Source organism: Salmo salar, chromosome 22, assembly GCF_965601325.2.
Source record: "Salmo salar chromosome 22, fSalSal1, whole genome shotgun sequence".
Taxonomy (NCBI): domain Eukaryota; kingdom Metazoa; phylum Chordata; class Actinopteri; order Salmoniformes; family Salmonidae; genus Salmo; species Salmo salar.
This window is the reverse complement of record NC_138312.1, coordinates 62,035,001-62,062,500: the sequence shown is the minus strand read 5'-3', so window position 1 is coordinate 62,062,500 and position 27,500 is coordinate 62,035,001. Positions and strand designations below refer to the sequence as shown.

The following is a 27,500-nucleotide window of genomic DNA, read 5'->3' as shown; positions in this document are numbered from 1 at the left end:
TGAGACATGGATTGTGTTTGTGTGCCATTCAGAGGGTGACAAAATACAAGACAAAATATTTCCAGTGCTTTCAGAAAGTATTCACTCTGCTTGACTTTTTCGACATTTTGTTTTGTTACAACCAGAATTTAAAAAATGGATTAAATTTAGATTTTTTTTGGGGTCACTGGCCTACACACAATACCCCGTAATGTCAAAGTGATAATGTTTTTAGAAATGTTTACAAATTAATTAAAAATGAAAAGCTGAAATGTCTTGTCAATAATTATTCAACCACTTTGTTATAGCAAGCCTAAATACATTCAGGAGTAAAAATGTGCTGAACAAGTCACATAATAAGTTTAATGGATTCACTCTGTTTAATAATAGTGTTTAACATGATTTTGAATGACTACCTCATCTCTGTGCCCCACAAATACAATTATCTGGAAGGTCCCTCAGTAGAGCAGTGAATTTCAAACACAGATTCCACCACAAAGACCAGGGAGGTTTTCCAACGCCTCGCAAAGAAGGGCACCTATTGGTAGATGGGTAACAATAATGAATAAAGCAGACATTGAATAATATCCCTTTGAGCATGGTGAAGTTATTGATTTCACCATGAGGCCAATAATGACTTTAAAACAGAGTTTAATGGCTGTGATGGGAGAGAACTGAGGATGGATCAACAACATTGTAGTTACTCCACAATACTAACCTAAAGGACAGAGTGAAAAGAAGGAAGCCTGTACAGAATACAAATATTCCAAAACAATCATCCTGTTTGCAATAAGGCACTAAATTAATACTGCAAAACATGTGGCTAAGCAATTCACTTTTTGTCCTGAATACAAAGTGTTATGTTTGGGACAAATCCAATACAACACAATACTGAGTACCACTGCATCATGTTATGGGTATTTTTGTAATCGTTAAGGACTGGGAAGTTTTTCAGGATAAAAAAATAAATGAAATGGAGCTAAGCACAGACAAAATCCTAGAGGAATCCTGCTTCAGTCTGCTTTCCACCAGACACTGGGAGATGAATTCACCTTTCAGCAGGACAATATCCTAAAACACAAGGCCAAATCTACACTGGAGTTGCTTACCAAGAAGACAGTGAATGTTCCTGAGTGGCCGAGTTACAGTTTTGACTTAAATCTGCTTGTAAATTTATGGCAACACCTGAAAATGGTTGTCTAGCAATGATCAACAACCAATTTGAAAAGATTAATAATGGGCAAATGTTACACAATCCAGGTGTGGAAAGCTCTTGGGAGATTGACCCAGAAAGACTCACAGCTGTAATTACTCCCAAAGGTGATTCTAACATGTATTAACTCAGGGGTGTGAATACTTATGTAAATGAGATATTTCTGTATTTCATATTTATTCAATTTGATAACATTTCTAAAAACGTATTTATGGGGCATTGTGTGTAGATGGGTGACAAATGTTTTATATTTAATCCATTTTGAATTCAGGTTGTAACATAAAACGTGGAATAAGTGAAGGGGTATGACTATGTAAGTGCCTTTGAACAGGGTACGGTAGTTGGCGTCAGACGCACTGGTTTGTGTCAAGAACTGCAATGCTGCTGGGTTTTTCCACTCTCAACAGTTTCCTGTGTGTATCAAGAATGGTCCACCACCCAAAGGACATCCAGCCAACTTGACACAACTGTGGGGAAGCATTGGAGTCAACATGGGCCCAGCATCCCTGTATTATGCTTTCGACACCTTGTAGAGTCTGTTGTAGAGGCTGTTCTGAGGGCAAAATGGGGAGCAACTCAATATAAGGAAGGTGTTCCTAATGTTTTGTCCACTAAGTGTATAGGCGTGAAGGTGCCATGGGGGAGGGAAGGAAAACTGTAGACAAACAAATGACCAGCAATAATAAGACTTTCATATAAAAAAAAAAGAAAAAAAAAAAAGATAATATTATTTTTGATAAATACTAAATAATATTTAAGATTGGTATCATTCCATAATAAATGTACTTCAGCGACTATGGGTTGGGGGCTATGTACAAAGATAACAAATAAATATCACACTTGTGTGGACTGTACAAATTCCCAGGATGCATTTGGATCATAAACGATAAGAAACATCACAGAACTTCCTTTGAGGAGGAGGAGGAGAAGAGGAATCTTTAAGGGGTTTGATTCCTTGTCTGTCCCTTGTGTCTTGTTTGGTTAGTCCATCCACCAGCCTGTGAAGGCGTAGTCCATCCACCAGCCTGTGAAGGCGTAGTCCATCCACCAGCCTGTGAAGGCGTAGTCCATCCACCAGCCTGTGAAGGCGTTGTCCATCCACCAGCCTGTGAAGGCGTAGTCCATCCACCAGCCTGTGAAGGCGTAGTCCATCCACCAGCCTGTGAAGGCGGGTTATGGTAACATAGTCCATCCACCAGCCTGTGAAGGTTGGTTTGAAAGCCACCATCTTTACAGGGCTCAACAGTGCCACCATTTTACTTGTATATGTGTCTAAATATTTAGCTGTGTAATTCTAGCTTTAATATCTCAAATATTTTTCATTGTGCTCCTAAATTCCTTTGTGTGCGCCAACATTTCAGCGTAGAGCCGTGCTTTAAAACCTCCTGGAAGAAGAACCAGTCAGTCAGGGAGTTTTACCGGCAGAAGAACCAGTCAGTCAGCCAGGGAGTTCTACAGACAGAAGAACCAGTCAACCAGTGAGTTCTACCGGCAGAAGAACCAGTCAGCCAGTGAGTTCTACCGGCAGAAGAACCAGTCAGCCAGTGAGTTCTAATGGCAGAAGAACCAGTCAGGCAGAAGAACCAGTCAGTCACCCAGGGAGTTCTACAGACAGAAGAACCAGTCAACCAGTGAGTTCTACCGGCAGAAGAACCAGTCAGTCAGCCAGTTAGTTCTACAGGCAGAAGAACCAGTCAACCAGTGAGTTCTACCGGCAGAAGAACCAGTCAGGCAGAACAACCAGTCAGTCAGCCAGTGAGTTCTACAGGCAGAAGAACCAGTCAGGCAGAAGACCCAGTCAGTCAGCCAGTCAGTTCTACAGGCAGAATAACCAGTCAGTCCGCCAGTGAGTTCTACAGGCAGAAGACCCAGTCAGTCAGCCAGTCAGTTCTACAGGCAGAAGAATCAGTCAGTCAGCCAGTGAGTTCTACAGGCAGAAGACCCAGTCAGTCAGCCAGTCAGTTCTACAGGCAGAAGAATCAGTCAGTCAGCCAGTGAGTTCTACAGGCAGAATAACCAGTCAGTCCGCCAGTTAGTTCTACAGGCAGAAGACCCAGTCAGTCAGCCAGTGAGTTCTACAGGCAGAAGAACCAGTCAGTCAGCCAGTGAGTTCTACAGGCAGAAGAACCAGTCAGTCAGCCAGTGAGTTCTACAGGCAGAAGAACCAGTCAACCAGTGAGTTCTACAGGCAGAAGAACCAGTCAGGCAGAAGACCCAGTCAGTCAGCCAGTGAGTTCTACAGGCAGCTCCCTACTACACAGCACTTCCCACTGTCTCGCTAACAGACATATCAGCCTCTCCCTGCTGTCTGCTCCAGGAACATAGACACACCACAGTACCTCGTTCTCTGTTCCCCCACATCTCCTCCTCCTCCTCCTCCCATTCTCCCCTCCTCCTCCTCCCACCTCCTCCTCCTCCTCTTCTCCAAAGTGGTCCATGGTAAGCTGACAGAGGAGGTCTGGGCCAGGGACATCGTCGAAGACTAACGTCAGTGCCTGCGGGTACGTCTGGTAACCCATGAGGACTCGATCCAGGTCTCTTATTCGTCGAGCGTCGGTCAGTTGGTACTTATCTCGGGGAGGGGGCTCCTTGGCAAAATCCGGCAGCGGGTAGCTGATATAATCCTCATCCAGCAGGAAAACGTCTGTACTGGTCAGGATCAGAGTCTTAGGATGGAGGACAGGCCTGGGAGTGGAGGGAGCCAGGCTCTGTTGGGGGATATGGGGCCTGATGGAGGGGGCTGGTCCTGGAACCTGGGGGTAAGGATGAAGACGGGGCTGGCTAGCAGAGACCGGGCTCTGGGGTTGGAGGTGAGACTGTCTATCCCCCTGCAGACGACCCCCAGTGCAAGTCTGTCTGTCAGCAGCTGGGGCCTGGGTCTGTGGGAGCACATTGAGGCCCTGTGAGAAACCTGGCCCCTGGGTCTGCACCTGGAAGACCAGTACGTAGAGCAGGATATTGCAGGAGGACGCCCCAGATGGACCTTTCCTCTCGGCTACGATAAAGGTCAGGTCGCCAATCTCTTCTTCACTGGGGTAGATGAACTTTACCCTGCTAGAGTGGACAAGTTCATAGTTCTCCATCTTACCTGGGAGTAGACAACACATTGGGAAAGACAGGACTCATTTAGTTTGGTACGTCAACAACAATAGGACAAAAAAAAGGACCCATTTATTCTTAATCCCGAATAGAACCTCCTAGATTCTACCCCATGTTATTGTGGAGATCTGTTTCTTAAACCTGGACAATCCACACACATCTCCACAAAGGGGCATTTTACTGATGAAAACGTACAAATATTCATGTTATTAATACCTGTGGATTTATTTCCGAACTGTGTGTAGAAGTCTTGTTCAGAGGGTTCGGGAGAAGGTAGTTTGTCCTGTAGAGAGAGAACCATCATCAGCTGCTGCAGGAAGCGGTGTGTCCCGTAACTGTCCCTCGTCAGACAGCAGATGATGTGGTCCGCTGACGGCCCTGGAGACAAATAACACACAACACAGATTACAGCCAGCCCAGTCCAACAGCCAGCCCAGTCCAACAGCCAGCCAGCCCAGTCCAACAGCCAGCCAGCCCAGTCCAACAGCCAGCCCAGTCCAACAGCCAGCCAGCCCAGTCCAACAGCCAGCCAGCCCAGTCCAACAGCCAGCCCAGTCCAACAGCCAGCCCAGTCCAACAGCCAGCCCAGTCCAACAGCCAGCCAGTCCAGCAGCCAGCCAGCCCAGTCCAACAGCCAGTCCAGTCCAACAGCCAGTCCAGTCCAACAGCCAGCCAGCCCAGTCCAACAGCCAGCCCAGTCCAACAGCCAGCCCAGTCCAGCAGCCAGTCCAGTCCAGCAGCCAGCCCAGTCCAACAGCCAGCCCAGTCCAACAGCCAGCCCAGTCCAACAGCCAGCCCAGTCCAACAGCCAGCCCAGTCCAACAGCCAGTCCAGTCCAACAGCCAGCCCAGTCCAACAGCCAGCCCAGTCCAACAGCCAGCCCAGTCCAGCAGCCAGCCCAGTCCAACAGCCAGCCAGCCCAGTCCAACAGCCAGCCAGCCCAGTCCAACAGCCAGCCCAGTCCAACAGCCAGCCCAGTCCAACAGCCAGCCCAGTCCAACAGCCAGCCCAGTCCAACAGCCAGCCAGCCCAGTCCAACAGCCAGCCAGCCCAGTCCAACAGCCAGCCCAGTCCAGCAGCCAGCCCAGTCCAGCAGCCAGCCCAGTCCAGCAGCCAGCCCAGTCCAACAGTCAGCCCAGTCCAACAGCCAGCCAGCCAGTCCAACAGCCAGCCAGCCAGTCCAACAGCCAGCCAGCCAGTCCAACAGCCAGCCAGCCAGTCCAACAGCCAGCCAGCCAGTCCAACAGCCAGCCAGCCAGTCCAACAGCCAGCCCAGTCCAACAGCCAGCCCAGTCCAACAGCCAGCCCAGTCCAACAGCCAGTCCAGTCCAACAGCCAGTCCAGTCCAGCAGCCAGCCCAGTCCAACAGCCAGCCCAGTCCAACAGCCAGCCCAGTCCAACAGCCAGTCCAGTCCAGCAGCCAGCCCAGTCCAACAGCCAGCCCAGTCCAACAGCCAGCCCAGTCCAGCAGCCAGCCCAGTCCAACAGCCAGCCCAGTCCAACAGCCAGCCCAGTCCAACAGCCAGCCCAGTCCAACAGCCAGCCCAGTCCAACAGCCAGTCCAGTCCAACAGCCAGTCCAGTCCAACAGCCAGCCCAGTCCAACAGCCAGTCCAGTCCAACAGCCAGTCCAGTCCAACAGCCAGCCAGTCCAGCAGCCAGCCCAGTCCAACAGCCAGCCCAGTCCAACAGCCAGTCCAGTCCAACAGCCAGTCCAGTCCAACAGCCAGCCAGTCCAGTCCAACAGCCAGCCAGCCCAGTCCAACAGCCAGTCCAGTCCAACAGCCAGCCAGTCCAGCAGCCAGCCAGCCCAGTCCAACAGCCAGCCAGTCCAGCAGCCAGCCAGTCCAGCAGCCAGCCAGCCCAGTCCAACAGCCAGCCCAGTCCAACAGCCAGCCCAGTCCAACAGCCAGTCCAGTCCAGCAGCCAGCCCAGTCCAACAGCCAGCCCAGTCCAACAGCCAGCCCAGTCCAACAGCCAGCCCAGTCCAACAGCCAGTCCAGTCCAACAGCCAGTCCAGTCCAACAGCCAGCCCAGTCCAACAGCCAGCCAGTCCAGCAGCCAGCCAGCCCAGTCCAACAGCCAGTCCAGTCCAACAGCCAGCCAGTCCAACAGCCAGTCCAGTCCAACAGCCAGCCAGTCCAGCAGCCAGCCAGCCCAGTCCAACAGCCAGCCAGCCCAGTCCAGCAGCCAGCCAGCCCAGTCCAACAGCCAGTCCAGTCCAACAGCCAGTCCAGTCCAACAGCCAGCCAGTCCAGCAGCCAGCCAGCCCAGTCCAACAGCCAGCCAGTCCAGCAGCCAGCCAGCCCAGTCCAACAGCCAGCCCAGTCCAACAGCCAGGCCAGTCCAGTCCAACAGCCAGGATTTCTATAAGTTCTGGGATAGGGATTTCTATGAATCCTGGAATAGGGATTTCTATGAGTCCTGGGATTTCTATGAATCCTGGGATTTCTATGAATCCTGGGATTTCTATGAATCCTGGGATTTCTATGAATCCTGGGATTTCTATGAATCCTGGGATTTCTATGAATCCTGGGATTGGGATTTCTATGAATCCTGGGATTGGGATTTCTATGAATCCTGGGATTGGGATTTCTATGAATCCTGGGATTGGGATTTCTATGAATCCTGGGATTGAGATTTCTATGAATCCTGGGATTGGGATTTCTATGAATTCAGATAACACTTCGCAGTATGTTCCACTGTCTTTAACATCCTGATCCTAGTCCTCTCTGTAACACCGTAGTCATCCATTCATTCTCCCTACTCACCCACCACCCTGAAGTACTGGTCGAACAGGCCCACATTGACAGACTGGAAGTCGTGGAGGTCGATGGTGAGACAGTAAGACATGATCAGCTCTGGGTCCTGATGGTCACAGTGGCTCCAGTCCCACAGTACTGAAGGATAAAGACAGCACACATTACTACAGACCCACAGGATAAAGACAGCACACATTACTACAGACCCACAGTATAAAGACAGCACACATTACTACAGACCCACAGTATAAAGACAGCACACATTACTACAGACCCACAGTATAAAGACAGCACACATTACTACAGACCCACAGTATAAAGACAGCACACATTACTACAGACCCACAGTATAAAGACAGCACACATTACTACAGACCCACATTACTACAGACCCACATTACTACAGACCCACAGTATAAAGACAGCACACATTACTACAGACCCACAGTATAAAGACAGCACACATTACTACAGACCCACAGTATAAAGACAGCACACATTACTACAGACCCACATTACTACAGACCCACAGTATAAAGACAGCACACATTACTACAGACCCACAGTATAAAGACAGCACACATTACTACAGACCCACAGTATAAAGACAGCACACATTACTACAGACCCACAGTATAAAGACAGCACACATTACTACAGACCCACAGTATAAAGACAGCACACATTACTACAGACCCACACCGCCCCGTATAAAGACAGCACACATTACTACAGACCCACAGTATAAAGACAGCACACATTACTACAGACCCACAGTATAAAGACAGCACACATTACTACAGACCCACAGTATAAAGACAGCACACATTACTACAGACCCACAGTATAAAGACAGCACACATTACTACAGACCCACAGTATAAAGACGGCACACATTACTACAGACCCACAGTATAAGACGGCACACATTACTACAGACCCACAGGATAAAGACGGCACACATTACTACAGACCCACAGGATAAAGACGGCACACATTACTACAGACCCACAGGATAAAGACGCACACATTACTACAGACCCACAGGATAAAGACGGCACACATTACTACAGACCCACAGTATAAAGACGGCACACATTACTACAGACCCACAGTATAAAGACAGCACACATTACTACAGACCCACAGGATAAAGACAGCACACATTACTACAGACCCACAGTATAAAGACAGCACACATTACTACAGACCCACAGTATAAAGACAGCACACATTACTACAGACCCACAGTATAAAGACAGCACACATTACTACAGACCCACAGTATAAAGACAGCACACATTACTACAGACCCACAGTATAAGACAGCACACATTACTACAGACCCACAGTATAAAGACAGCACACATTACTACAGACCCACAGTATAAAGACAGCACACATTACTACAGACCCACAGTATAAAGACAGCACACATTACTACAGACCCACAGTATAAAGACAGCACACATTACTACAGACCCACAGTATAAAGACAGCACACATTACTACAGACCCACAGTATAAAGACAGCACACATTACTACAGACCCACAGTATAAAGACAGCACACATTACTACAGACCCACAGTATAAAGACAGCACACATTACTACAGACCCACAGTATAAAGACAGCACACATTACTACAGACCCACAGTATAAAGACAGCACACATTACTACAGACCCACAGTATAAAGACAGCACACATTACTACAGACCCACAGTATAAAGACAGCACACATTACTACAGACCCACAGTATAAAGACAGCACACATTACTACAGACCCAGGCAGCCCTTACTACAGACCCACAGTATAAAGACAGCACACATTACTACAGACCCACAGTATAAAGACAGCACACATTACTACAGACCCACAGTATAAAGACAGCACACATTACTACAGACCCACAGTATAAAGACAGCACACATTACTACAGACCCACAGTATAAAGACAGCACACATTACTACAGACCCACAGTATAAAGACAGCACACATTACTACAGACCCACAGTATAAAGACAGCACACATTACTACAGACCCACAGTATAAAGACAGCACACATTACTACAGACCCACAGTATAAAGACAGCACACATTACTACAGACCCACAGTATAAAGACAGCACACATTACTACAGACCCACAGTATAAAGACAGCACACATTACTACAGACCCACAGTATAAAGACAGCACACATTACTACAGACCCACAGTATAAAGACAGCACACATTACTACAGACCCACAGTATAAAGACAGCACACATTACTACAGACCCACAGTATAAAGACAGCACACATTACTACAGACCCACAGTATAAAGACAGCACACATTACTACAGACCCACAGTATAAAGACAGCACACATTACTACAGACCCACAGTATAAAGACAGCACACATTACTACAGACCCACAGTATAAAGACAGCACACATTACTACAGACCCACAGTATAAAGACAGCACACATTACTACAGACCCACAGTATAAAGACAGCACACATTACTACAGACCCACAGTATAAAGACAGCACACATTCACGCCCCGTAGCAGCACACCACAGACCACGTATAAAGACAGCACACATTACTACAGACCCACAGTATAAAGACAGCACACATTACTACAGACCCACAGTATAAAGACAGCACACATTACTACAGACCCACAGTATAAAGACAGCACACATTACTACAGACCCACAGTATAAGACAGCACACATTACTACAGACCCACAGTATAAAGACAGCACACATTACTACAGACCCACAGTATAAAGACAGCACACATTACTACAGACCCACAGTATAAAGACAGCACACATTACTACAGACCCACAGTATAAAGACAGCACACATTACTACAGACCCACAGTATAAAGACAGCACACATTACTACAGACCCACAGTATAAAGACAGCACACATTACTACAGACCCACAGTATAAAGACAGCACACATTACTACAGACCCACAGTATAAAGACAGCACACATTACTACAGACCCACAGTATAAAGACAGCACACATTACTACAGACCCACAGTATAAAGACAGCACACATACTACAGACCCACAGTATAAAGACAGCACACATTACTACAGACCCACAGTATAAAGACAGCACACATTACTACAGATCCACAGTACTGACGTACTTACTACAATAAACTGAAGTACTACATTACCACAATCTTCGATTAAGATAAGCAGAGTAAGGTGTTTACATGACTAATGCCATACTCTGCCTACTGCCCATAATCAGTTATATTCAGTTATTGGTGTGCATGTAAACATACTCACTCTGACAGACAGACACAACTCTTTCTAACTGGACCTTGTGATTGATTTTTTTCTTACGTCACTGAGAGTAGCTGCCGTGCAGCGTGTGTGTGTGTGTATCTTACGTGATTGGTCGTTGAGCGTGGAGGCGGAGTCATCCAGCAGGAAGTAGAGGGCTTTAGTAGAGAGCATGATACAGGAAGTGGCCTCGACGTCAGGTGACTTATAAAAAAACCACCGATGACCACAGGATGTGATGCAGCTCCTCCTTCTCTTCCTGGTCAAAACACACACAGACCATCCCCTTTAAACATCTCATAGACGTCACTAGGGCACACGCCATCCGCTTGAACCATCTCAGAGACGTCGCAGGCACACGCCATCCTCCTTCTCTTCCTGGTCATAGACGTCACAGGCAGACGGCATCCCCTTTAAACATCTCATAGACGTCACAGGCACACGGCATCCCCTTTAAACATCTCATAGACGTCACAGGCACACGGCCATCCCCTTTAAACATCTCATAGACGTCACAGGCACACGGCATCCCCTTTAAACATCTCATAGACGTCACAGGCACACGGCATCCCCTTTAAAACATCTCATAGACATCACAGGCACACGGCATCCCCTTTAAACATCTCATAGACATCACAGGCACTACGGCATCCTCTTTAAACATCTCATAGACAAGCGCATGGCTCACAGGCACACGGCATCCCGTTGTTGATGACATGTCGTAGTCGTCACAGGCTCACGTTAGCATGGCCTTTAAACGGTCTCTTTGACATGCACAGGCACACGCCATCCCCTTTAAACATCTCATAGACATGACAGGCACAGCGGGCATCTCCCTTTAAACATCTCATTGACTTGCACTGGCACACGGCATCCCCGGGAGAACATCTCATAGACATCACAGACACACGGCATCCCTTTAAACATCTCATAGACGTCACATGGCACACGCCATGCCCTTTATTACATCTGATGGACATCACCAGGCACGACGCGTTCCCTCTTCAAAGGATATCATAGACTTCATACAGGCTCTGACTGGCCAAGTGCGCTTCTATTCTTACTCACAGACGTCACAGGCACACGCCATCACTCCTTTAATCTTCTGCGATAGCACGTCACATGGACACACGCCTAGACTCCTCCTAATTAAACATATCACAGACGTCACAGGCACTACGCCATCCCCTAGTTAAACAGTCTCATAGAGAGTCACAGGCACACGGCATCCCCTTATAATACATGTCGTTGGACGTCACAGGCACACGCCCTTGCCGCTTTAAACATCTCATAGACATCACAGGCACACAGGGGCATCCCGGGGAATACATATCATAGTCATGACAGGCACACGCTTATCGGCTTGAAACAGCTCATAGACGTCACAGGCACACGCCTTCCCCTTTAGACATGTCATAGACGTCTCAGGCCACACGCCAGTCGCCCTTGTACAAACAATACTCATAGACAGGTCAGAGGCACATCGGCATGCGCCCTTTAAACATCTCATAGACGTACAACTGTGCACACGCCATCCCCTATGAAAGCATCTCATAGACGTCACAGATGCACCTCGGCCATCCCCTTTAGTCATCTCATAGACAATCGCAGGCACACGCCATCCCCTTTAAAGCATATCAGTAGACCTCACAGAAGCGAGAGGATCCTCTGAGGCATCACAGGCGGTATGAAGTCATTGTTGTTGATGTATGTGTGTGTCAAGGTTTCAGTTAGCTGGCAACTCCACGGTTTTTTAAGCCTGCAATGATCTCCAGCACAATACATGATGTGAACAGCTGATTTCGAAATTTTGAGAATTGTTGCCTGTCCAAAGTTGTACCGGGAGGACATCATTACAAAGGTAAAACGTAATAAGTCACATGGCAAACTAGTGCTTTTTTATTACACTGATGGAAATTCGCCGAGACGCGAGGAGCAAGTTCCATACCCTCCTTGGAGGCTAGAAACTTCATTGCAGGTCCTCTGATTGGCCAATGTGTGTTTCTTTTCTTTTTACTTCACAATCGTACCTGAGATGTCACAGGAGAAGCATTTTAAGGATCACTCCTTTCTCTTTGCGAACCAGATACATGGACAAAAGCCTAGACTTTTCACATACAGTAACATATCACGGAAGGATTCAGACACAACTTAGTTCCACAGTTATAGTTAGAGTATATCCAGACTAATTATAATAATGTGTTTGATGTCATATAGTTGCAGCTTTAACATCAACCTACACACAATTACCCATAAGGGGGACTAAAGGGGAATAAATCAGGTAGTTATGGAAGTCACAGTTTATGGCTATGGCTATTCTCAATCACAGCTTTATTTTGAATGACAAACGTATTTCAGGCCACTTGACGTGAGAACTTTGTTGAAGCAATACCATTTGGCAGCGACTATCAGCCTTGAGATCTAAAAAAAATCTAAATGGCGTACGACTGCTGCAAAGCTTATGAAAAGCACACCATGCATATAGCTGACCTAGGCCCCCCTAGTCTGTCTAGCGTTGGACAGGGAGCGCCGAACTCGCACAGCTTATTGTCAGGCCTACTCCAGGAGATGTTCGATGAGGCTCAAGTCGGAGTCATGGCTGGCCACTCATGGTCATTCAGAGGGCTTGTCCAGCAGCCACTCCTGTGTTAGTCCTGGCATGATGTCCAGCACATTACCAGTGTCAACACGTTGTCGAACTGTTGAAGAATGGTGTACCTTTTCCCCAGTTCTGAGGCCCGATGAGCATGTTCTGAAGGTAATCGCTCTGTTAAAAACAGTGCTTTCCCTCAATCACTATGACTAGTCCGCCGAGTCGCGAGGAGCATGAAAACATACCCTCAGCTTTGAGGCTAGCCACTCACTGCAGGTCTTGACCGTCAATGTTTTTATTTTGATTTGGTTACTTCAAGATCGTGACGCCTGAGCATGTCAGGCCGAGAAGCAGTTTACGGACATTTCTGGTCTTCTTTAGACCTGATCCTTCTGGAACGGTTCTCACATACAGTCCATTCGGAGTGTACTCTGACCGCATCTCTGTCCAGATTGTGTTCAGTTACGGGCTTACTTGGTCACCTGGCTGACCATAGGCCTTTTCATCACCCTGACTGGTCAGTTTGGCCGGGCGGACACAGCTCTAGGAAGAGGTTCTTGGAAAATGGTTCCAAACTGTCTTAAACCATTTAACAATCGTATGGAGGCCCTTTACTCAGTACGTTGTTGAGGCACCCTTCAATGGCTGCAGATTATAGCCTTGGTAGCCTTCCCCGGGTCTGTACGCTCGACACAAGCCTGTGGCAGAGCTGTATCTGTCAATTCCTCTCAGTCCGTCATGGCTTGGATAGGGTGCTGTCGACATGCAACTGTCATCTGTCGGGTCTCTCCAGAGATGTTCGAGGTGGGTGCTTGTCCGGGTTCATGGCTGGGCCACTCAAGGACATTGAGAGACTTGTACCAGAAGCGGACTCCAATCGTGTTGTCGTGGCTGTGTGCTCAAGGTTGTTGTCCATGTGAGACAGGATGCACCTGTGCCCCAGTCTCGAGGTCTCATGAGCATAGTGTCTGAAGGATCTCTCTGTACTTTAGGTCTGTTCATGTTTCCGTCAGTCCTGACTAGTCCTCCAGTCCCTGCAGCTGAAAACATCCCCACAGCATGATGCTGCCACCACCTTTAGCTTCGTCTCGTATGAGATGGTTCCAGATGTGTCGCTTGGCATTCAAGGCCAAAGAGTTCAATTGTGGTTTCATTTAGATTGTCCATTCTAGAAGAAGGCTGTCACATCTCCACAGAGGAACTGTGGAGCTCTGTCAGAGGGATCATCGGGTTCTTGGTCACCTCCCTGACCATAGGCCATTCTCCCCTGTTTGCAGTCACTGGTTTGGCCGGGCGGGCCAGCTCTAGGAAGAGTCTTGGTGAGTGCCAGAACTTACTTCCATTTAACAATGACGGAGGTCACTGATGTTCATTGGGGACGCTTCAGTGCGTGCGAGGCATCGTTTTCGGTACCCTTCGCCCCAGATGCGCGCTTCGGCACTCGATAGACACACCTCTGTCTGCAGAGCTCTACTGACAAATAGCCTTCGACCATCTATGGCTTGAAGTTGTGTTGCTCTGACATGCACTGTCAGCTAGTGGAGACCTTGTATCGGACTAGGTGTGAATGCTTTAGTCCAAATCATGTCCAATCAATGTGAATGATACCACAAGTGGACTCCATTCGTAGTAGGGTTGTAGACAACGGATCGTCTTGGCTGTTCAATGGAAACAGGATGCACCTCAGCTCAATGTTCGAGTCTCAGAGCTTTAGAGGCTGAATCCTTTTCTGTTAATAAGGAATTTCTGTTCGTTAGTCTTTTCTACATGTGCAAAAATTCTAGATCTTTTAGCTGTGTCTCTGTGGGGTGATTGCCCTGATGTAGATTAATGCAGCCAATGTCTTACGGGTCTGGTACATTTAATAGAATAACGGCTGCTAACATATCTAAATGTGGAACCAGTCACAGGGGTCTGAAGACTGGTACCGAATCTTTGAATGCACTGCACTGTGTGCTGACTCTGGTTTGGTGCCTGCGCGATGTGTGTGTGATGTGTTCGAGCAGCATCTACCCTCCCTACTACCTACTGCCATGTTGATGATCAGTGGACGAACGCCCAGTCAGCTGAGTGCTCGCCTAACGGTCACTCAGCGCCAGAGGGACAGGGCTGGGGACAGGGACAGGTGGGACGGACCCTGGTTGTCTCGGTCACAGCTCATACAAATAGCCACCAGGAGAGGTCGTTTCCAAATTAGATCATAAAAAGGAGTAGGACATTTGGACAGTTGTGTTTATTACGGCCGTAGGGACGACTGGGTACCTCGAGGGCTGAGATGTTGAGTAGAGAGAGAGAGAGAGAGCGAGAGAGATGTAGATGAGATACAGATTGATGATTTGTAGTAGGGATGCACAGAGAGACGAGACGTTGTGCTCTGCGAGAGAGAGAGAGCACTGTGATGTTGAGTAGAGAGAGCGTGACAGAGCGAGAGAGCCTGTGCTGTGAGAGATGAGATGACGAGAGCTATCTACATGTGAGATGCTGTCATGCTGAGTCACTGTGGGTGAGATGCCCGAGATGAGAGTTATGCACCGAGATGCAGACGGGTCTGAGTAGATTGAGAGCACACAGTCTGCGAGAGAGTGAGAGAGCTTACACAGTGACATGCGCGAGAGCGCACACAGATTTGTGTGCACTGCGTGTGTGTCTGTTTGTGCCTGCGCGTGTGTGTGTGTGTGATGTTCGAGCGCATCTCTCTCCCTCGACCGCTGCAGATGTTTGTGTGAGAGAGAGACGCCCAGCAGCTGAGTGTCCCCTAAGACGAGAGACGAGGGACAGGGCTGGGGACAGGGAGAGGTGGGATGGGACCTGGTTGTCTCCGGTCAACTTCGCCACCAGGATGTCTGTTGGGTAGGAGATGGACAGGGAACGGCCGAGGGACGCTGGGAGAACCTCGAGGGCTAGATGGAGAGCAGAGAGAGAGAGCGAGAGAGAGAGCAGAGAGAGAGAGAGAGAGAGAGAGAGAGAGCAGAGAGAGAGAGCACAGAGAGAGAGAGCAGCACAGAGAGAGAGAGAAGAGCAGAGAGCAGAGAGAGGAGAGCACAGAGAGAGAGAGAGAGAGCGAACAGAGAGAGAGAGAGAGAGAGAGAGAGAGAGAGAGCGAGAGAGAGAGAGAGAGAGAGAGAGAGAGAGAAGAGCACAGAGAGAGCAGAGAGAGAGAGCACAGAGAGAGAGAGAGAGAGAGCAGAGAGAGAGAGAGAGAGCACAGAGAGAGAGCAGAGAGAGAGAGAGCAGAGAGAGAGAGAGAGAGAGAGAGAGAGGAGAGAGAGACAGAGAGAGAGAGAGAGAGAGAGAGAGAGCAGAGAGAGAGAGAGAAGAGAGAGAGAGAACAGAGAGAGAGAGAGAGAGAGAGAGAGAGAGAGAGAGAGAAGAGAGAAATAATGTCATGAAAAATGGAATAACCTCGATCTTGATAGCTAACTGTTAGCTATAGCATACATTTTTATATTCACAAAACATTTCAATTTAGCTACATTTCTATTTGACAAAAAGAATCGGACAGCCTGTCCTTCAGTAAATCGGACAGCCTGTCCTTCAGTAAATCGGACAGCCTGTCCTTCAGTAAATCGGACAGCCTGTCCTTCAGTAAATCGGACAGCCTGTCCTTCAGTAAATCGGACAGCCTGTCCTTCAGTAAATCGGACAGCCTGTCCTTCAGTAATCGGACAGCCTGTCCTTCAGTAAATCGGACAGCCTGTCCTTCAGTAAATCGGACAGCCTGTCCTTCAGTAAATCGGACAGCCTGTCCTTCAGTAAATCGGACAGCCTGTCCTTCAGTAATGTGTCCATGCGTATCTACCTGTTAACCTGCAGCCTGTCTGTGCTCTTGGTCTCATTGGGAGTGGACGTGTATATGTTTATCGTCCTGGGACTGTCCCCGTCACTGTGGCTATGTTCGTTCCCACCCTGCAGGAAAGCCACAGTCTTGATGTCCCTGAGGCTGGAGCGCAGCAGGGTGAACTGTCTCTGGAAACGGAGCCTGTCGTGAGGCAAGGGGAACACCGCCGTGACCCTCTCCTGTCCCACTAGGAGCTCCATGACACGGCCGTCTCTGGGGGAACGGTGGTGCCAGGGCAGGGGGCAGCTGGGAGAGTAGGCAGGGACAGACCCCTGCCTAGACCCAGCACCAGCCCCGTACAGGGCACTCGGCCTGGGGTGGGGCAGCACGGAGGCCAGGGGGATGCGGGTGAGCCTGGAGCAAGAGCGGATCCTCTGGTTGTGGTCGTCTGACGGTTCATCACCGGTGGTTCCCCGAGCCAGAGCTTTGAAGTCCACCTTCAGCACGCAGAGATGGCGTTGGGTCAAGAACAAGACACAGGGGACACAGCAGGAGAAGTCTCTGTCCTCTCCTGGAACTATGTGGGATAGGATGTCAGAGAGAAGGGGATTGGTTAGAGTTTGGTAGGGGGCGAAGGTGTTGAGGTCAGTAGAAGTCTTCATAGGAGTGAGAGTCGGGTTGGTGGAGGTGGTTGTCTGTTGGCTGGTCTGTCTGATCTGAGGTGACAACATGGAAGTCTCCACTAAATGTGCTGTATAACCACTCTTCACACAGCCCTGGTTCTCTTCAAACTCCCAGGAGGTGAAGAGCAGGTGGAGAAGCTGCTGAGGGGTGGAGGGTCCTCCTGACGGGGAGGAAGGGAGCTGGGCCAGGGAGCAGAGCAGGGAGTGGGTCTCCTTTAAACCCTGGGGGTCTGAGAAGAGGTACCAACGAACGTTAGAGGACTTCACCCTCAGAGAAAGGCAAGTGTCTGGGATGTAGAAAAGGAGAGAGTCTAGCTGGTCGTAGGGAAGGACAAGGTCTAGCTCCAGGTTATCTACGAGGGTCTGGACTGTGACTGAGCCAAGGTCGTGAGGTTGGCTCTGGGGTTGATGGGTTGGGGCTGTAGAGGGGTGACTAGGACAGTGAAACAGCCCCAGTAGACTGTTTGTTAGCACCACACACACCGATCTCTGCTCCACCACATCATCAACCCTGATGCAGTGGCACCACATGACTTTGGTCACACGTAACACCTCTGTCTCTGGGGCCTGGTTCTCTCCTTCTACCTGGTCAGTTGGGGACCCCTCCTCTCCATCCCTCTCCTTTCCCTCCCCCAGACCCATCTCAAAGTATCCATCTCCAGAGGAGGGGCTGGGACTGGGGCTAGGTGTGCCCAGATCAGTCTCTTCCTGGCTGGGAAGATCTCTGAGTCTGCTGGGCCTCCTGTCCTCCTCTTCCAGGGCTTTGGTGATGCGGGCAGACAGCAGGGAGGTGAAGGACGGACAGGAGGAGGTAGAGGAGGAGGGGAGGTAGAGGGGGAGCACAGGGGTCCTCAAGTTAGTGTTGCTCCACGTGTATCTCTCCTCTCTGTCCTCCACACAGCAGCAGCAGCAGCTGGGACACAGGAAACACACACCTGGTTAGATCTTCATCATCATCATCCAGAATAACTCATGATAAAACACTAGTAGAACAACAATAGCAGCAGAAGGTGAAAGGGGAATATATGTGGTTTAGACTGGAATGCTGTGTATAAATAAAAATGTTAAAAAAGTGATAGATTTCTACTAAAAACAGCAGTGACACAGTAATATGACTGTGGTGGATACCTCATGTCACAGAGTTGACGTTCCTCAACTGTCTACCGATATTTCCGGAGGGATCTAGCGCCTCCTTCTGATAGGTTAGTGTATAAAACTGGCCTCCATTTTAACTACATGTCTACATTAGTGAAGACATGGAGACACAGAGTACAGAAACAACACATCTTGAATGAATGAATGAATGAATGAATGAATGAATGAATGAACGAACGATTTAAATGAAATGGTTTATTTCCGTGTCCAGTGTAAATGATGTTTACAGCTGCTTCTGATAGCTTAGTGTATAAAACTGGCCTCCATTTTAACTACATGTCTACATTAGTGAAGACATGGAGACACAGAGTACAGAAACAACACATCTTGAACGAACGAATGAATGAATGAACGAACGATTTAAATGAAATGGTTTATTTCCGCGTCCAGTGTAAATGACGTTTACAGCTGCGTGCTTCACAACGTACCCAGTGTTCCTGTGGTTCTGGTTCTGTTGGGTACCGGAGTGTTCAAAAGAACTAGAATCATCATCATCATCGGGCTGGTGGCTGGTAACCTGGAACATTCAAACATAAACATCTAATATGTTGCTCCACTGAACATGCAAACCCACAAAAGACAATTTAATATCATGAAGAGTGTCTGGGTCCTCTTCTATCTCAAGGCCGTCAGACTGTTAAACAGCCGTCACTAACATTCGGAAGGCTCTCCAGAGGGTAGTGAGGTCTTCACAACGCATCGCCGGGGGCAAATTACCTGCCCTTCAGGACAACTACAACACTCTATGTCGTAGGAAAGCCATAAAGATCATCAAGGACGACAACAACCACCCGAGCCACTGCTTGTTCACCCCGCTATCATCCAGAAGGTGAGGTCAGTACAGGTGCATCAAAGCTGAGACTGACAGACTGAAAAACAGCTTCTATCTCAAGGCCATCAGACTGTTAAACAGCCATCACTAAACACAGAGAGGCTGCTGCCTACATACAGACTTGAATTCATTGGCCACTTTAATGAATGGATCACTAGTCACTTTAATAATGTTTACATATCTTACATTACTCATCTCATATGTATATACTGTATTTTATACCATCTACTGCATCTTGCCTATGCCGCTCAGTCATCGCTCATTCATATATTTATATGTATATATTCTCATTCACCCCTTTAGATTTGTGTGTATTTGTGTGTATTAGGTAGTTGTTGTGGAATTGTTAGATTACTTGTTAGATATTACAGCACTGTCGGAACTAGAAGCACAAGCACTCACAATAACATCTGCTAGCCATGTGTATGTGACCAATAACATCTGCTAACCATGTGTATGTGACCAATAACATCTGCTAACCATGTGTATGTGACCAATAACATCTGCTAACCATGTGTATGTGACCAATAACATCTGCTAGCCATGTGTATGTGACCAATAACATCTGCTAGCCATGTGTATGTGACCAATAACATCTGCTAGCCATGTGTATGTGACCAATAACATCTGCTAGCCATGTGTATGTGACCAATAACATCTGCTAACCATGTGTATGTGACCAATAACATCTGCTAGCCATGTGTATGTGACCAATAACATCTGCTAGCCATGTGTATGTGACCAATAACATCTGCTAGCCATGTGTATGTGACCAATAACATCTGCTAGCCATGTGTGTGACCAATAACATCTGCTAGCCATGTGTATGTGACCAATAACATCTGCTAGCCATGTGTATGTGACCAATAACATCTGCTAGCCATGTGTATGTGACCAATAACATCTGCTAACCATGTGTATGTGACCAATAACATCTGCTAGCCATGTGTATGTGACCAATAACATCTGCTAACCATGTGACCAATAACATCTGCTAACCATGTGACCAATAACATCTGCTAACCATGTGTATGTGACCAATAACATCTGCTAGCCATGTGTATGTGACCAATAACATCTGCTAGCCATGTGTATGTGCCCAATAACATCTGCTAGCCATGTGTATGTGACCAATAACATCTGCTAACCATGTGACCAATAACATCTGCTAACCATGTGACCAATAACATCTGCTAACCATGTGTATGTGACCAACAACATCTGCTAGCCATGTGTATGTGACCAATAACATCTGCTAACCATGTGTATGTGACCAATAACATCTGCTAGCCATGTGTATGTGACCAATAACATCTGCTAGCCATGTGTATGTGACCAATAACATCTGCTAGCCATGTGTATGTGACCAACAACATCTGCTAGCCATGTGTATGTGACCAATAACATCTGCTAGCCATGTGTATGTGACCAATAACATCTGCTAACCATGTGTATGTGACCAATAACATCTGCTAACCATGTGTATGTGACCAATAACATCTGCTAGCCATGTGTATGTGACCAATAACATCTGCTAACCATGTGTATGTGACCAATAACATCTGCTAGCCATGTGTATGTGACCAATAACATCTGCTAGCCATGTGTATGTGACCAATAACATCTGCTAGCCATGTGTATGTGACCAATAACATCTGCTAGCCATGTGTATGTGACCAATAACATCTGCTAGCCATGTGTATGTGACCAATAACATCTGCTAGCCATGTGTATGTGACCAATAACATCTGCTAGCCATGTGTATGTGACCAATAACATCTGCTAGCCATGTGTATGTGACCAATAACATCTGCGAGCCATGTGTATGTGACCAATAACATCTGCTAGCCATGTGTATGTGACCAATAACATCTGCTAGCCATGTGTATGTGACCAATAACATCTGCTAGCCATGTGTATGTGACCAATAACATCTGCTAGCCATGTGTATGTGACCAATAACATCTGCTAGCCATGTGTATGTGACCAATAACATCTGCTAGCCATGTGTATGTGACCAATAACATCTGCTAGCCATGTGTATGTGACCAATAACATCTGCTAGCCATGTGTATGTGACCAATAACATCTGCTAGCCATGTGTATGTGACCAATAACATCTGCTAGCCATGTGTATGTGACCAATAACATCTGCTAACCATGTGTATGTGACCAATAACATCTGCTAGCCATGTGTATGTGACCAATAACATCTGCTAACCATGTGTATGTGACCAATAACATCTGCTAGCCATGTGTATGTGACCAATAACATCTGCTAGCCATGTGTATGTGACCAATAACATCTGCTAACCATGTGACCAACAACATCTGCTAGCCATGTGTATGTGACCAATAACATCTGCTAACCATGTGTATGTGACCAATAACATCTGCTAGCCATGTGTATGTGACCAATAACATCTGCTAGCCATGTGTATGTGACCAATAACATCTGCTAGCCATGTGTATGTGACCAATAACATCTGCTAACCATGTGTATGTGACCAATAACATCTGCTAACCATGTGTATGTGACCAATAACATCTGCTAACCATGTGTATGTGACCAATAACATCTGCTAACCATGTGACCAACAACATCTGCTAACCATGTGACCAATAACATCTGCTAACCATGTGACCAATAACATCTGCTAACCATGTGTATGTGACCAATACAATTTGATTTGACTGGACTGTATTACTATAACTCAGAAGAAGCTGTGACTGCACTGTAGTCAATATTTCCACGAAATGCAGCACATTGACAACTCAAATCGCTTTGAAAAGAGCCTTTGACCTAATGAAAGCCTACAGCCAACATAACAAGGTATCTTTTTTTTTAACCTTTATTTAAAATAGGCAAGTCAGTTAAGAAAAAAATATTGTGCCCTCGGAAAGTATTCAGACCCCTAGACCTTTTCTACGTTACAGCCTTATTCTGAAATTGATTAAATACACAACACCCCATAATGACAAATCAAAAACAGGTTTCGAATTTTTGCAAATGTATTAAAAATGAAATAGCACATTTACATAAGTATTCAGACCCTTTACTCAGTACTTTGTTGAAGCACCTTTGGCAGTGATTACAGTCTGGAGTCTTCTTGGGTATGACACTACAAGCTTGGCACACCTGTATTTGGGGAGTTTCTCCAATTCTTCTCTGCAGATCCTCTCAAGCTCTGCGAGGTTGGATGGGGAGCGTCGCTGCAAGTCCAGGCTCTGGCTGGGCCACTCACGGACATTCAGAGACTTGTCCTGCGTTGTCTTGGCTGTGTGCTTAGGGTCGTTGTCCTGTTGGAAGGTGAACCTTTGCCCCAGTCTGAGGTCCTGAGCACTCTGGAGCAGGTTTTCATCAAGGATCTACCTGTACTTTGCTCTGTTCATCTTTCCCTTGATCCTGACTAGTCTCCCAGTGCCTGCCACTGAAAAACATCTCCATAGCATGATGCTGCCACCACCATGCTTCACCGTAGAGATGGTGCCAGGTTTCCTCCAGACGTGAAGTTTGGCATTCAGGCCAAAGAGTTCAATCTTGGTTTCATCAGACCAGAGAATCTTGTTTCTCATGGTCAGAGTCCTTTAGGTGCCTTTTGGCAAACTCCAAGCGGGCTGTCATGTGCCTTTTTCTGAGGAGTGGCTTCCACCTGGAGACTCTAGCATAAAGGCCTGATTGCTGGAGCGCTGCAGAGATGGGAGAACCTTCCAGAGGGACAACCATCTCCACAGAGGAACTCTGGAGCTCTGTCTGAGTGACCATCGGGGTTCTTGGTCACCTCCATGACCAAGGCCCTTCTCCCCCGATTGCTCAGTTTGGCTGGGTGGCCAGCATGATGAGAGTCTAATGATGATTTGAAAAAGGTTGCTTGAAAGGCATGAGCTCTGCTTTGTTTTTTTTTGCACAGGCTGTACACACGTCATCAGTCTCTCATTCACAATTTGACATGCACTTGATGATGCCTCGAATTTCACGGTGACATCCCTTTGTGGCTGTAATGCACCCTAAAAAAAATCCATGCCTTTCGTAGCCCGGAGTGTTGGGTTTTGCCCTTCTTCCTGAGTGTGCTGCGCAACCCGAAGCTTGATCGGGTCTTTCTCACAAGTGAAGACAGACACATCGGGGACGCATTCTTATCCGATTCCGAGGTGCATATTGAAGATATTGGAAGAAATGTCCACATTTACTTTTCGTCAGCGAACAAGATGAGTAGCCCTAACGAACAGCAAAAGCACTAGTCTATGTCGGAGTACTATCCCCCATAGTACCTATTCCATTCTGTGCGATAAATAAATATTCCAAACATACTCTGGGACAGTTGTGGGATGCGATAGATCCCAAATTAATACAACCACTAGCATCAAAAAAAACTTTTTAGGCAATGTGGCTGACAGCAACAGATCAGAACGTTTAGCTTAAAATGTTGATAAACTATTAGGCTATTTCTTCACATTAAAAGCGCAGCAATGCGCACATGATTTTAGGCTATAAGCGCAAATGTACCATTAACAGAAAATAGGGAACGGAGGATGCTTATTCCGTGGTTAATTTTCATGCCAGCCAGGTAGGCTATACTCCTGCTATAAAGAGAAGCCAAGCGTTTAATATCAGGAAAGTTGAGAAATAAATCTAGTAGGCCAAGTCTATAGAAAGCTGATGGGAACCTCCTCTTTTTATTAGAGGCCATCACTCCATTTTTCCTCCGCAATCGCACAGCCTATAGAAATGTTTTGCAACATGAGCTCATGGGCTCTCATGAAGTGTTTGATTAGATTTTCGATACAATAGAGTGTTGAGTACCAGGCAGTTAGCAAGTTTGGTAGGCTACTAATGATCAGCAGCAGCATCAGAGCTTGGAGAGGCCTAATTACTGTGAATAAAACGGTCATGTGGCATTGGACTGGCTTCATGACTCGTGACCGCCGGTGTGGGGGTAATACGTTCACCGCAACAGCCCTGGCCACAGGTGGACTCCAATCAAGTTGTCGAAACATCTCAAGGATGGTCAATAGAAACAGGATGCACCTGAGCTCAATTTGGAGTCTCATAGCAAAGGGTCTGAATACTTATGTAAATAAGCTATTTCAGCGTTTAGATTTTGTATAAATTAGCTACATTTCTAAAAACCTGCTTTCACTTTGTCATTATGGTGTATTGTATGTAGATTGATGAGGATTTGTTTTTATTTGATCCATTTTTGAGTAATGTAACAAAATGTGGAAAAGGGTCTGAATACTTTCCGATTTTAAACTTGAACAATTCCCAAAATCTGATATACGACCAAATGCCTTTAACCATCCAAATATTTCATACAATATTCTGCCCATATTGGGACTCGGCTTGACTGATCTCCTTCCTATAGGCCTACAATGAAATATATAATTACATTTGAATCATAAAGTGCATTCACAATTGCAAGCTCGGCTTCAAAAGCCCAGATCAATACATTTTGTAAATGTGTTTAACCTGTCTGGGCTAGGGGGCAGTATTTTCACGGCCGGATAAAAAACGTACCCGATTTAAATTGGTTACTACTCTTTCCCAGAAACGAGAATATGCATATTATTAGTAGATTTGGATAGAAAACACTCTGAAGTTTCTAAAACTGTTTGAATGGTGTCTGTGAGTTTAACAGAACTCATATGGCAGGCAAAAACCTGAGAAAATTCCAAGCAGGAAGTGGCTTGTCTGAGAAATTGTAGTTCTTCTTTCTAGTCCCTTTCGAAACTAAAGTATCTCTGGGGTTACGTTGCACTTTCTAAGGCTTCCTTTGGCTCTCTAAAGCCTTCAGAAAGCGGATTGAGGCGTCTCCGGTCTCTGGGCAGAGTATACTAGCACAGTTTGTCAGTGGTCTGCCTAGTGACAAAGAGATTGGAGATGCGCGGTCCCGCGACCATGCTGTTTTTTCATTTTCTCTTTGAATGAATACACTATTGTCCGGTTGGAATATTATCGCTATTTTACGTGAAAAATACCATAAAAATAGATTTTAAACAGCGTTTGACATGCTTCTAAGTACGGTAAAGGAACATTTAGAATTTTTTGGTCTCGAAATGCGCTCGCGCGTTACCGTTTGGATAGTGACCTGAACGCACAAACAAAACAGAGGTATTTGGACATAACTATGGATTATTTGGAACAAAAACAACATTTCTTGTGGAAGTAGCAGTCCTGGGAGTGCATTCTGACGAAGATCAGCAAAGGTAATACAATTTTTCTAATAGTAATTCTGAGTTTAGTGAGCCCCGAAGTTGGCGGGTGTCAAAATAGCTAGCCGTGATGGCTGAGCTATGTACTCAGAATATTGCAAAATGTGCTTTCACCGAAAAGCTATTTTAAAATCTGACATAGCGATTGCATAAAGGAGTTCTGTATCTATAATTCTTAAAATAATTGTTATGTATTTTGTAAACGTTTATGGTGAGTAATTTAGTAAATTCACTGGAAGTTTTGGGTGGGAATGCATGTTCTGAACATCACATGCCAATGTAAAAACCTGTTTTAGGATATAAATATGAACTTGATTGAACAAAACATGCATGTATTGTATAACATAATGTCCTAGGAGTGTCATCTGATGAAGATCATCAAAGGTTAGTGCTTCATTTAGCTGTGTTTTGGGTTTTTGTGACATATATGCTTGGAAAATGGCTGTGTGATTATTTGTGGCTATGTACTCTCCTAACATAATCTAATGTTTTGCTTTCGCTGTAAAGCCTTTTTGAAATTGGACAGTGTGGTTAGATTAACGAGAGTCTCGTCTTTGTCACAACTTTTAATTGTGGGCCGAAGTTTACTTAAGGCAAAAACGAAAGAAGGGTGGATGGGTAGGCGTATAACGCGAACGCCAAGCAACCCTAAGGTTGCGTGTTATGAATCTCATCATGGACAACTTTAGCATTTTAGTAACTTTGCAACTACTTACTACTTTTTAGCTACTTTCCAACTACTTAGCATGTTAGCTAACCCTTCCCATAAGGTTAACCTTAATTCCTTGTAAAATATACGTATTGCAAATTCGTAACATACCATACGAATGATCATTTGTTACATCATACAAATTATAATTGGTAACATATCATACCAAATGGATAATGGACATCCACAAATGTATACATACATACATACATACATACATACATACATAACAATTTCAGTACTCCAGATTTTTGTTTACTATGTTACGTCTACCCCTGAGTTCAGGTTGTTTTTTTTTTACAATTTTCCACACAGTATGTAACGAATACTATTTTATGTTTTAAGAATGACTATTATAAAAAATAAAATAAAAATTACGGTACGTTCACAAATAAACTAAACGTTATTTTTCTTGCAGAAGATTCCATATTCCAAAATAAATTGTGAAAATGTCATAATATATATATTTTTTGTTGTTGTGTGTAATCAGATGAAAGACTCACCTGTAGTTGTTCCTCACAAGGCAGAGTGTTTACATCATCATAGCATCGCTGGGTATCAAGTGCAATAAAATCCACAGGAGTCAATATTGTAGGGGTAACAAAGGCTTCTTCTTTACATATCACTTCTGGAACAACAACAAAAATGTAAATAGTGATCTGAAATGTATACCGCTACGATTCAAACTGTGTTTAGTGTGAGCAGACGTCACGGTTAAAGCACACTGTATATCACAGTGGTAAGAGATACAACAGTACTGTGTTTCTCAGGGGGATTAGTGATGTATTAGGAGGAGCTGTGTGTATAAAGGGGATTAGTGATGTATTAGTAGGAGCTGTGTGTATAAAGGGGGATTAGTGATGTATTAGTAGGAGCTGTGTGTATAAAGGGGATTAGTGATGTATTAGTAGGAGCTGTGTGTATAAAGGGGATTAGTGATGGAGCTGTGTGTATAAAGGGGATTAGTGATGTATTAGTAGGAGCTGTGTGTATAAAGGGGATTAGTGATGTATTAGTAAGAGCTGTGTGTATAAAGGGGATTAGTGATGTATTAGTAAGAGCTGTGTGTATAAAGGGGATTAGTGATGTATTAGTAGGAGCTGTGTGTATAAAGGGGATTAGTGATGTATTGGTAGGAGCTGTGTGTATAAAGGGGATTAGTGATGTATTGGTAGG

At 46.1% G+C, this 27,500-nt stretch overlaps 2 protein-coding genes across 4 annotated transcripts in view; both read right to left on the bottom strand.

Annotated features, from left to right (window-relative positions):
• Positions 1-336: 336 nt before the first annotated feature.
• Positions 337-10,649, bottom strand: LOC145850425 (nischarin). The gene is made up of 4 exons (XM_082967747.1): positions 10,469-10,649; positions 7,062-7,190; positions 4,508-4,669; positions 337-4,280 (listed from the first exon to the last, which is right to left on the bottom strand). The coding sequence occupies exons 1-4, from the start codon at positions 10,533-10,535 to the stop codon at positions 3,415-3,417; spliced, it is 1,224 nt and encodes a 407-aa protein (XP_082823873.1). The 5' UTR covers positions 10,536-10,649; the 3' UTR covers positions 337-3,414.
• An 8,349-nt stretch (positions 10,650-18,998) lies between these two features.
• The window catches only part of LOC106583811 (nischarin), a 26,623-nt gene continuing 18,121 nt past the window's right edge, over positions 18,999-27,500 (bottom strand). The window contains exons 14-15 of one of the 3 annotated variants that reach the window (XM_082967743.1): positions 26,828-26,952; positions 18,999-19,087 (exon numbers count right to left, since the gene is read on the bottom strand). In XM_082967743.1, coding sequence (XP_082823869.1) covers positions 26,947-26,952 — 6 coding nt within the window. In that variant the 3' untranslated portion in view covers positions 18,999-19,087; positions 26,828-26,946. Of the gene's footprint in view, positions 19,088-26,825; positions 26,953-27,500 lie in introns of those variants that run through there. The other 2 variants (XM_082967744.1, XM_082967745.1) reach the window with 2 other exon arrangements.

What these genes read in the sequence shown, in the direction of transcription:
- LOC145850425 (XM_082967747.1), bottom strand. Translation starts at nt 10,535, where the DNA reads ATGCTCTCTACTAAAGCCCTCTACTTCCTGCTGGATGACTCCGCCTCC. An exon ending in CACGCTCAACGACCAATCAC is followed by an intron (nt 7,191 to 10,468) that starts GTAAGATACACA and finishes TTTATCCTTCAG; the next exon opens with TACTGTGGGACTGGAGCCAC. An exon ending in CCAGTACTTCAGGGTGGTGG is followed by an intron (nt 4,670 to 7,061) that starts GTGAGTAGGGAG and finishes ATTTGTCTCCAG; the next exon opens with GGCCGTCAGCGGACCACATC.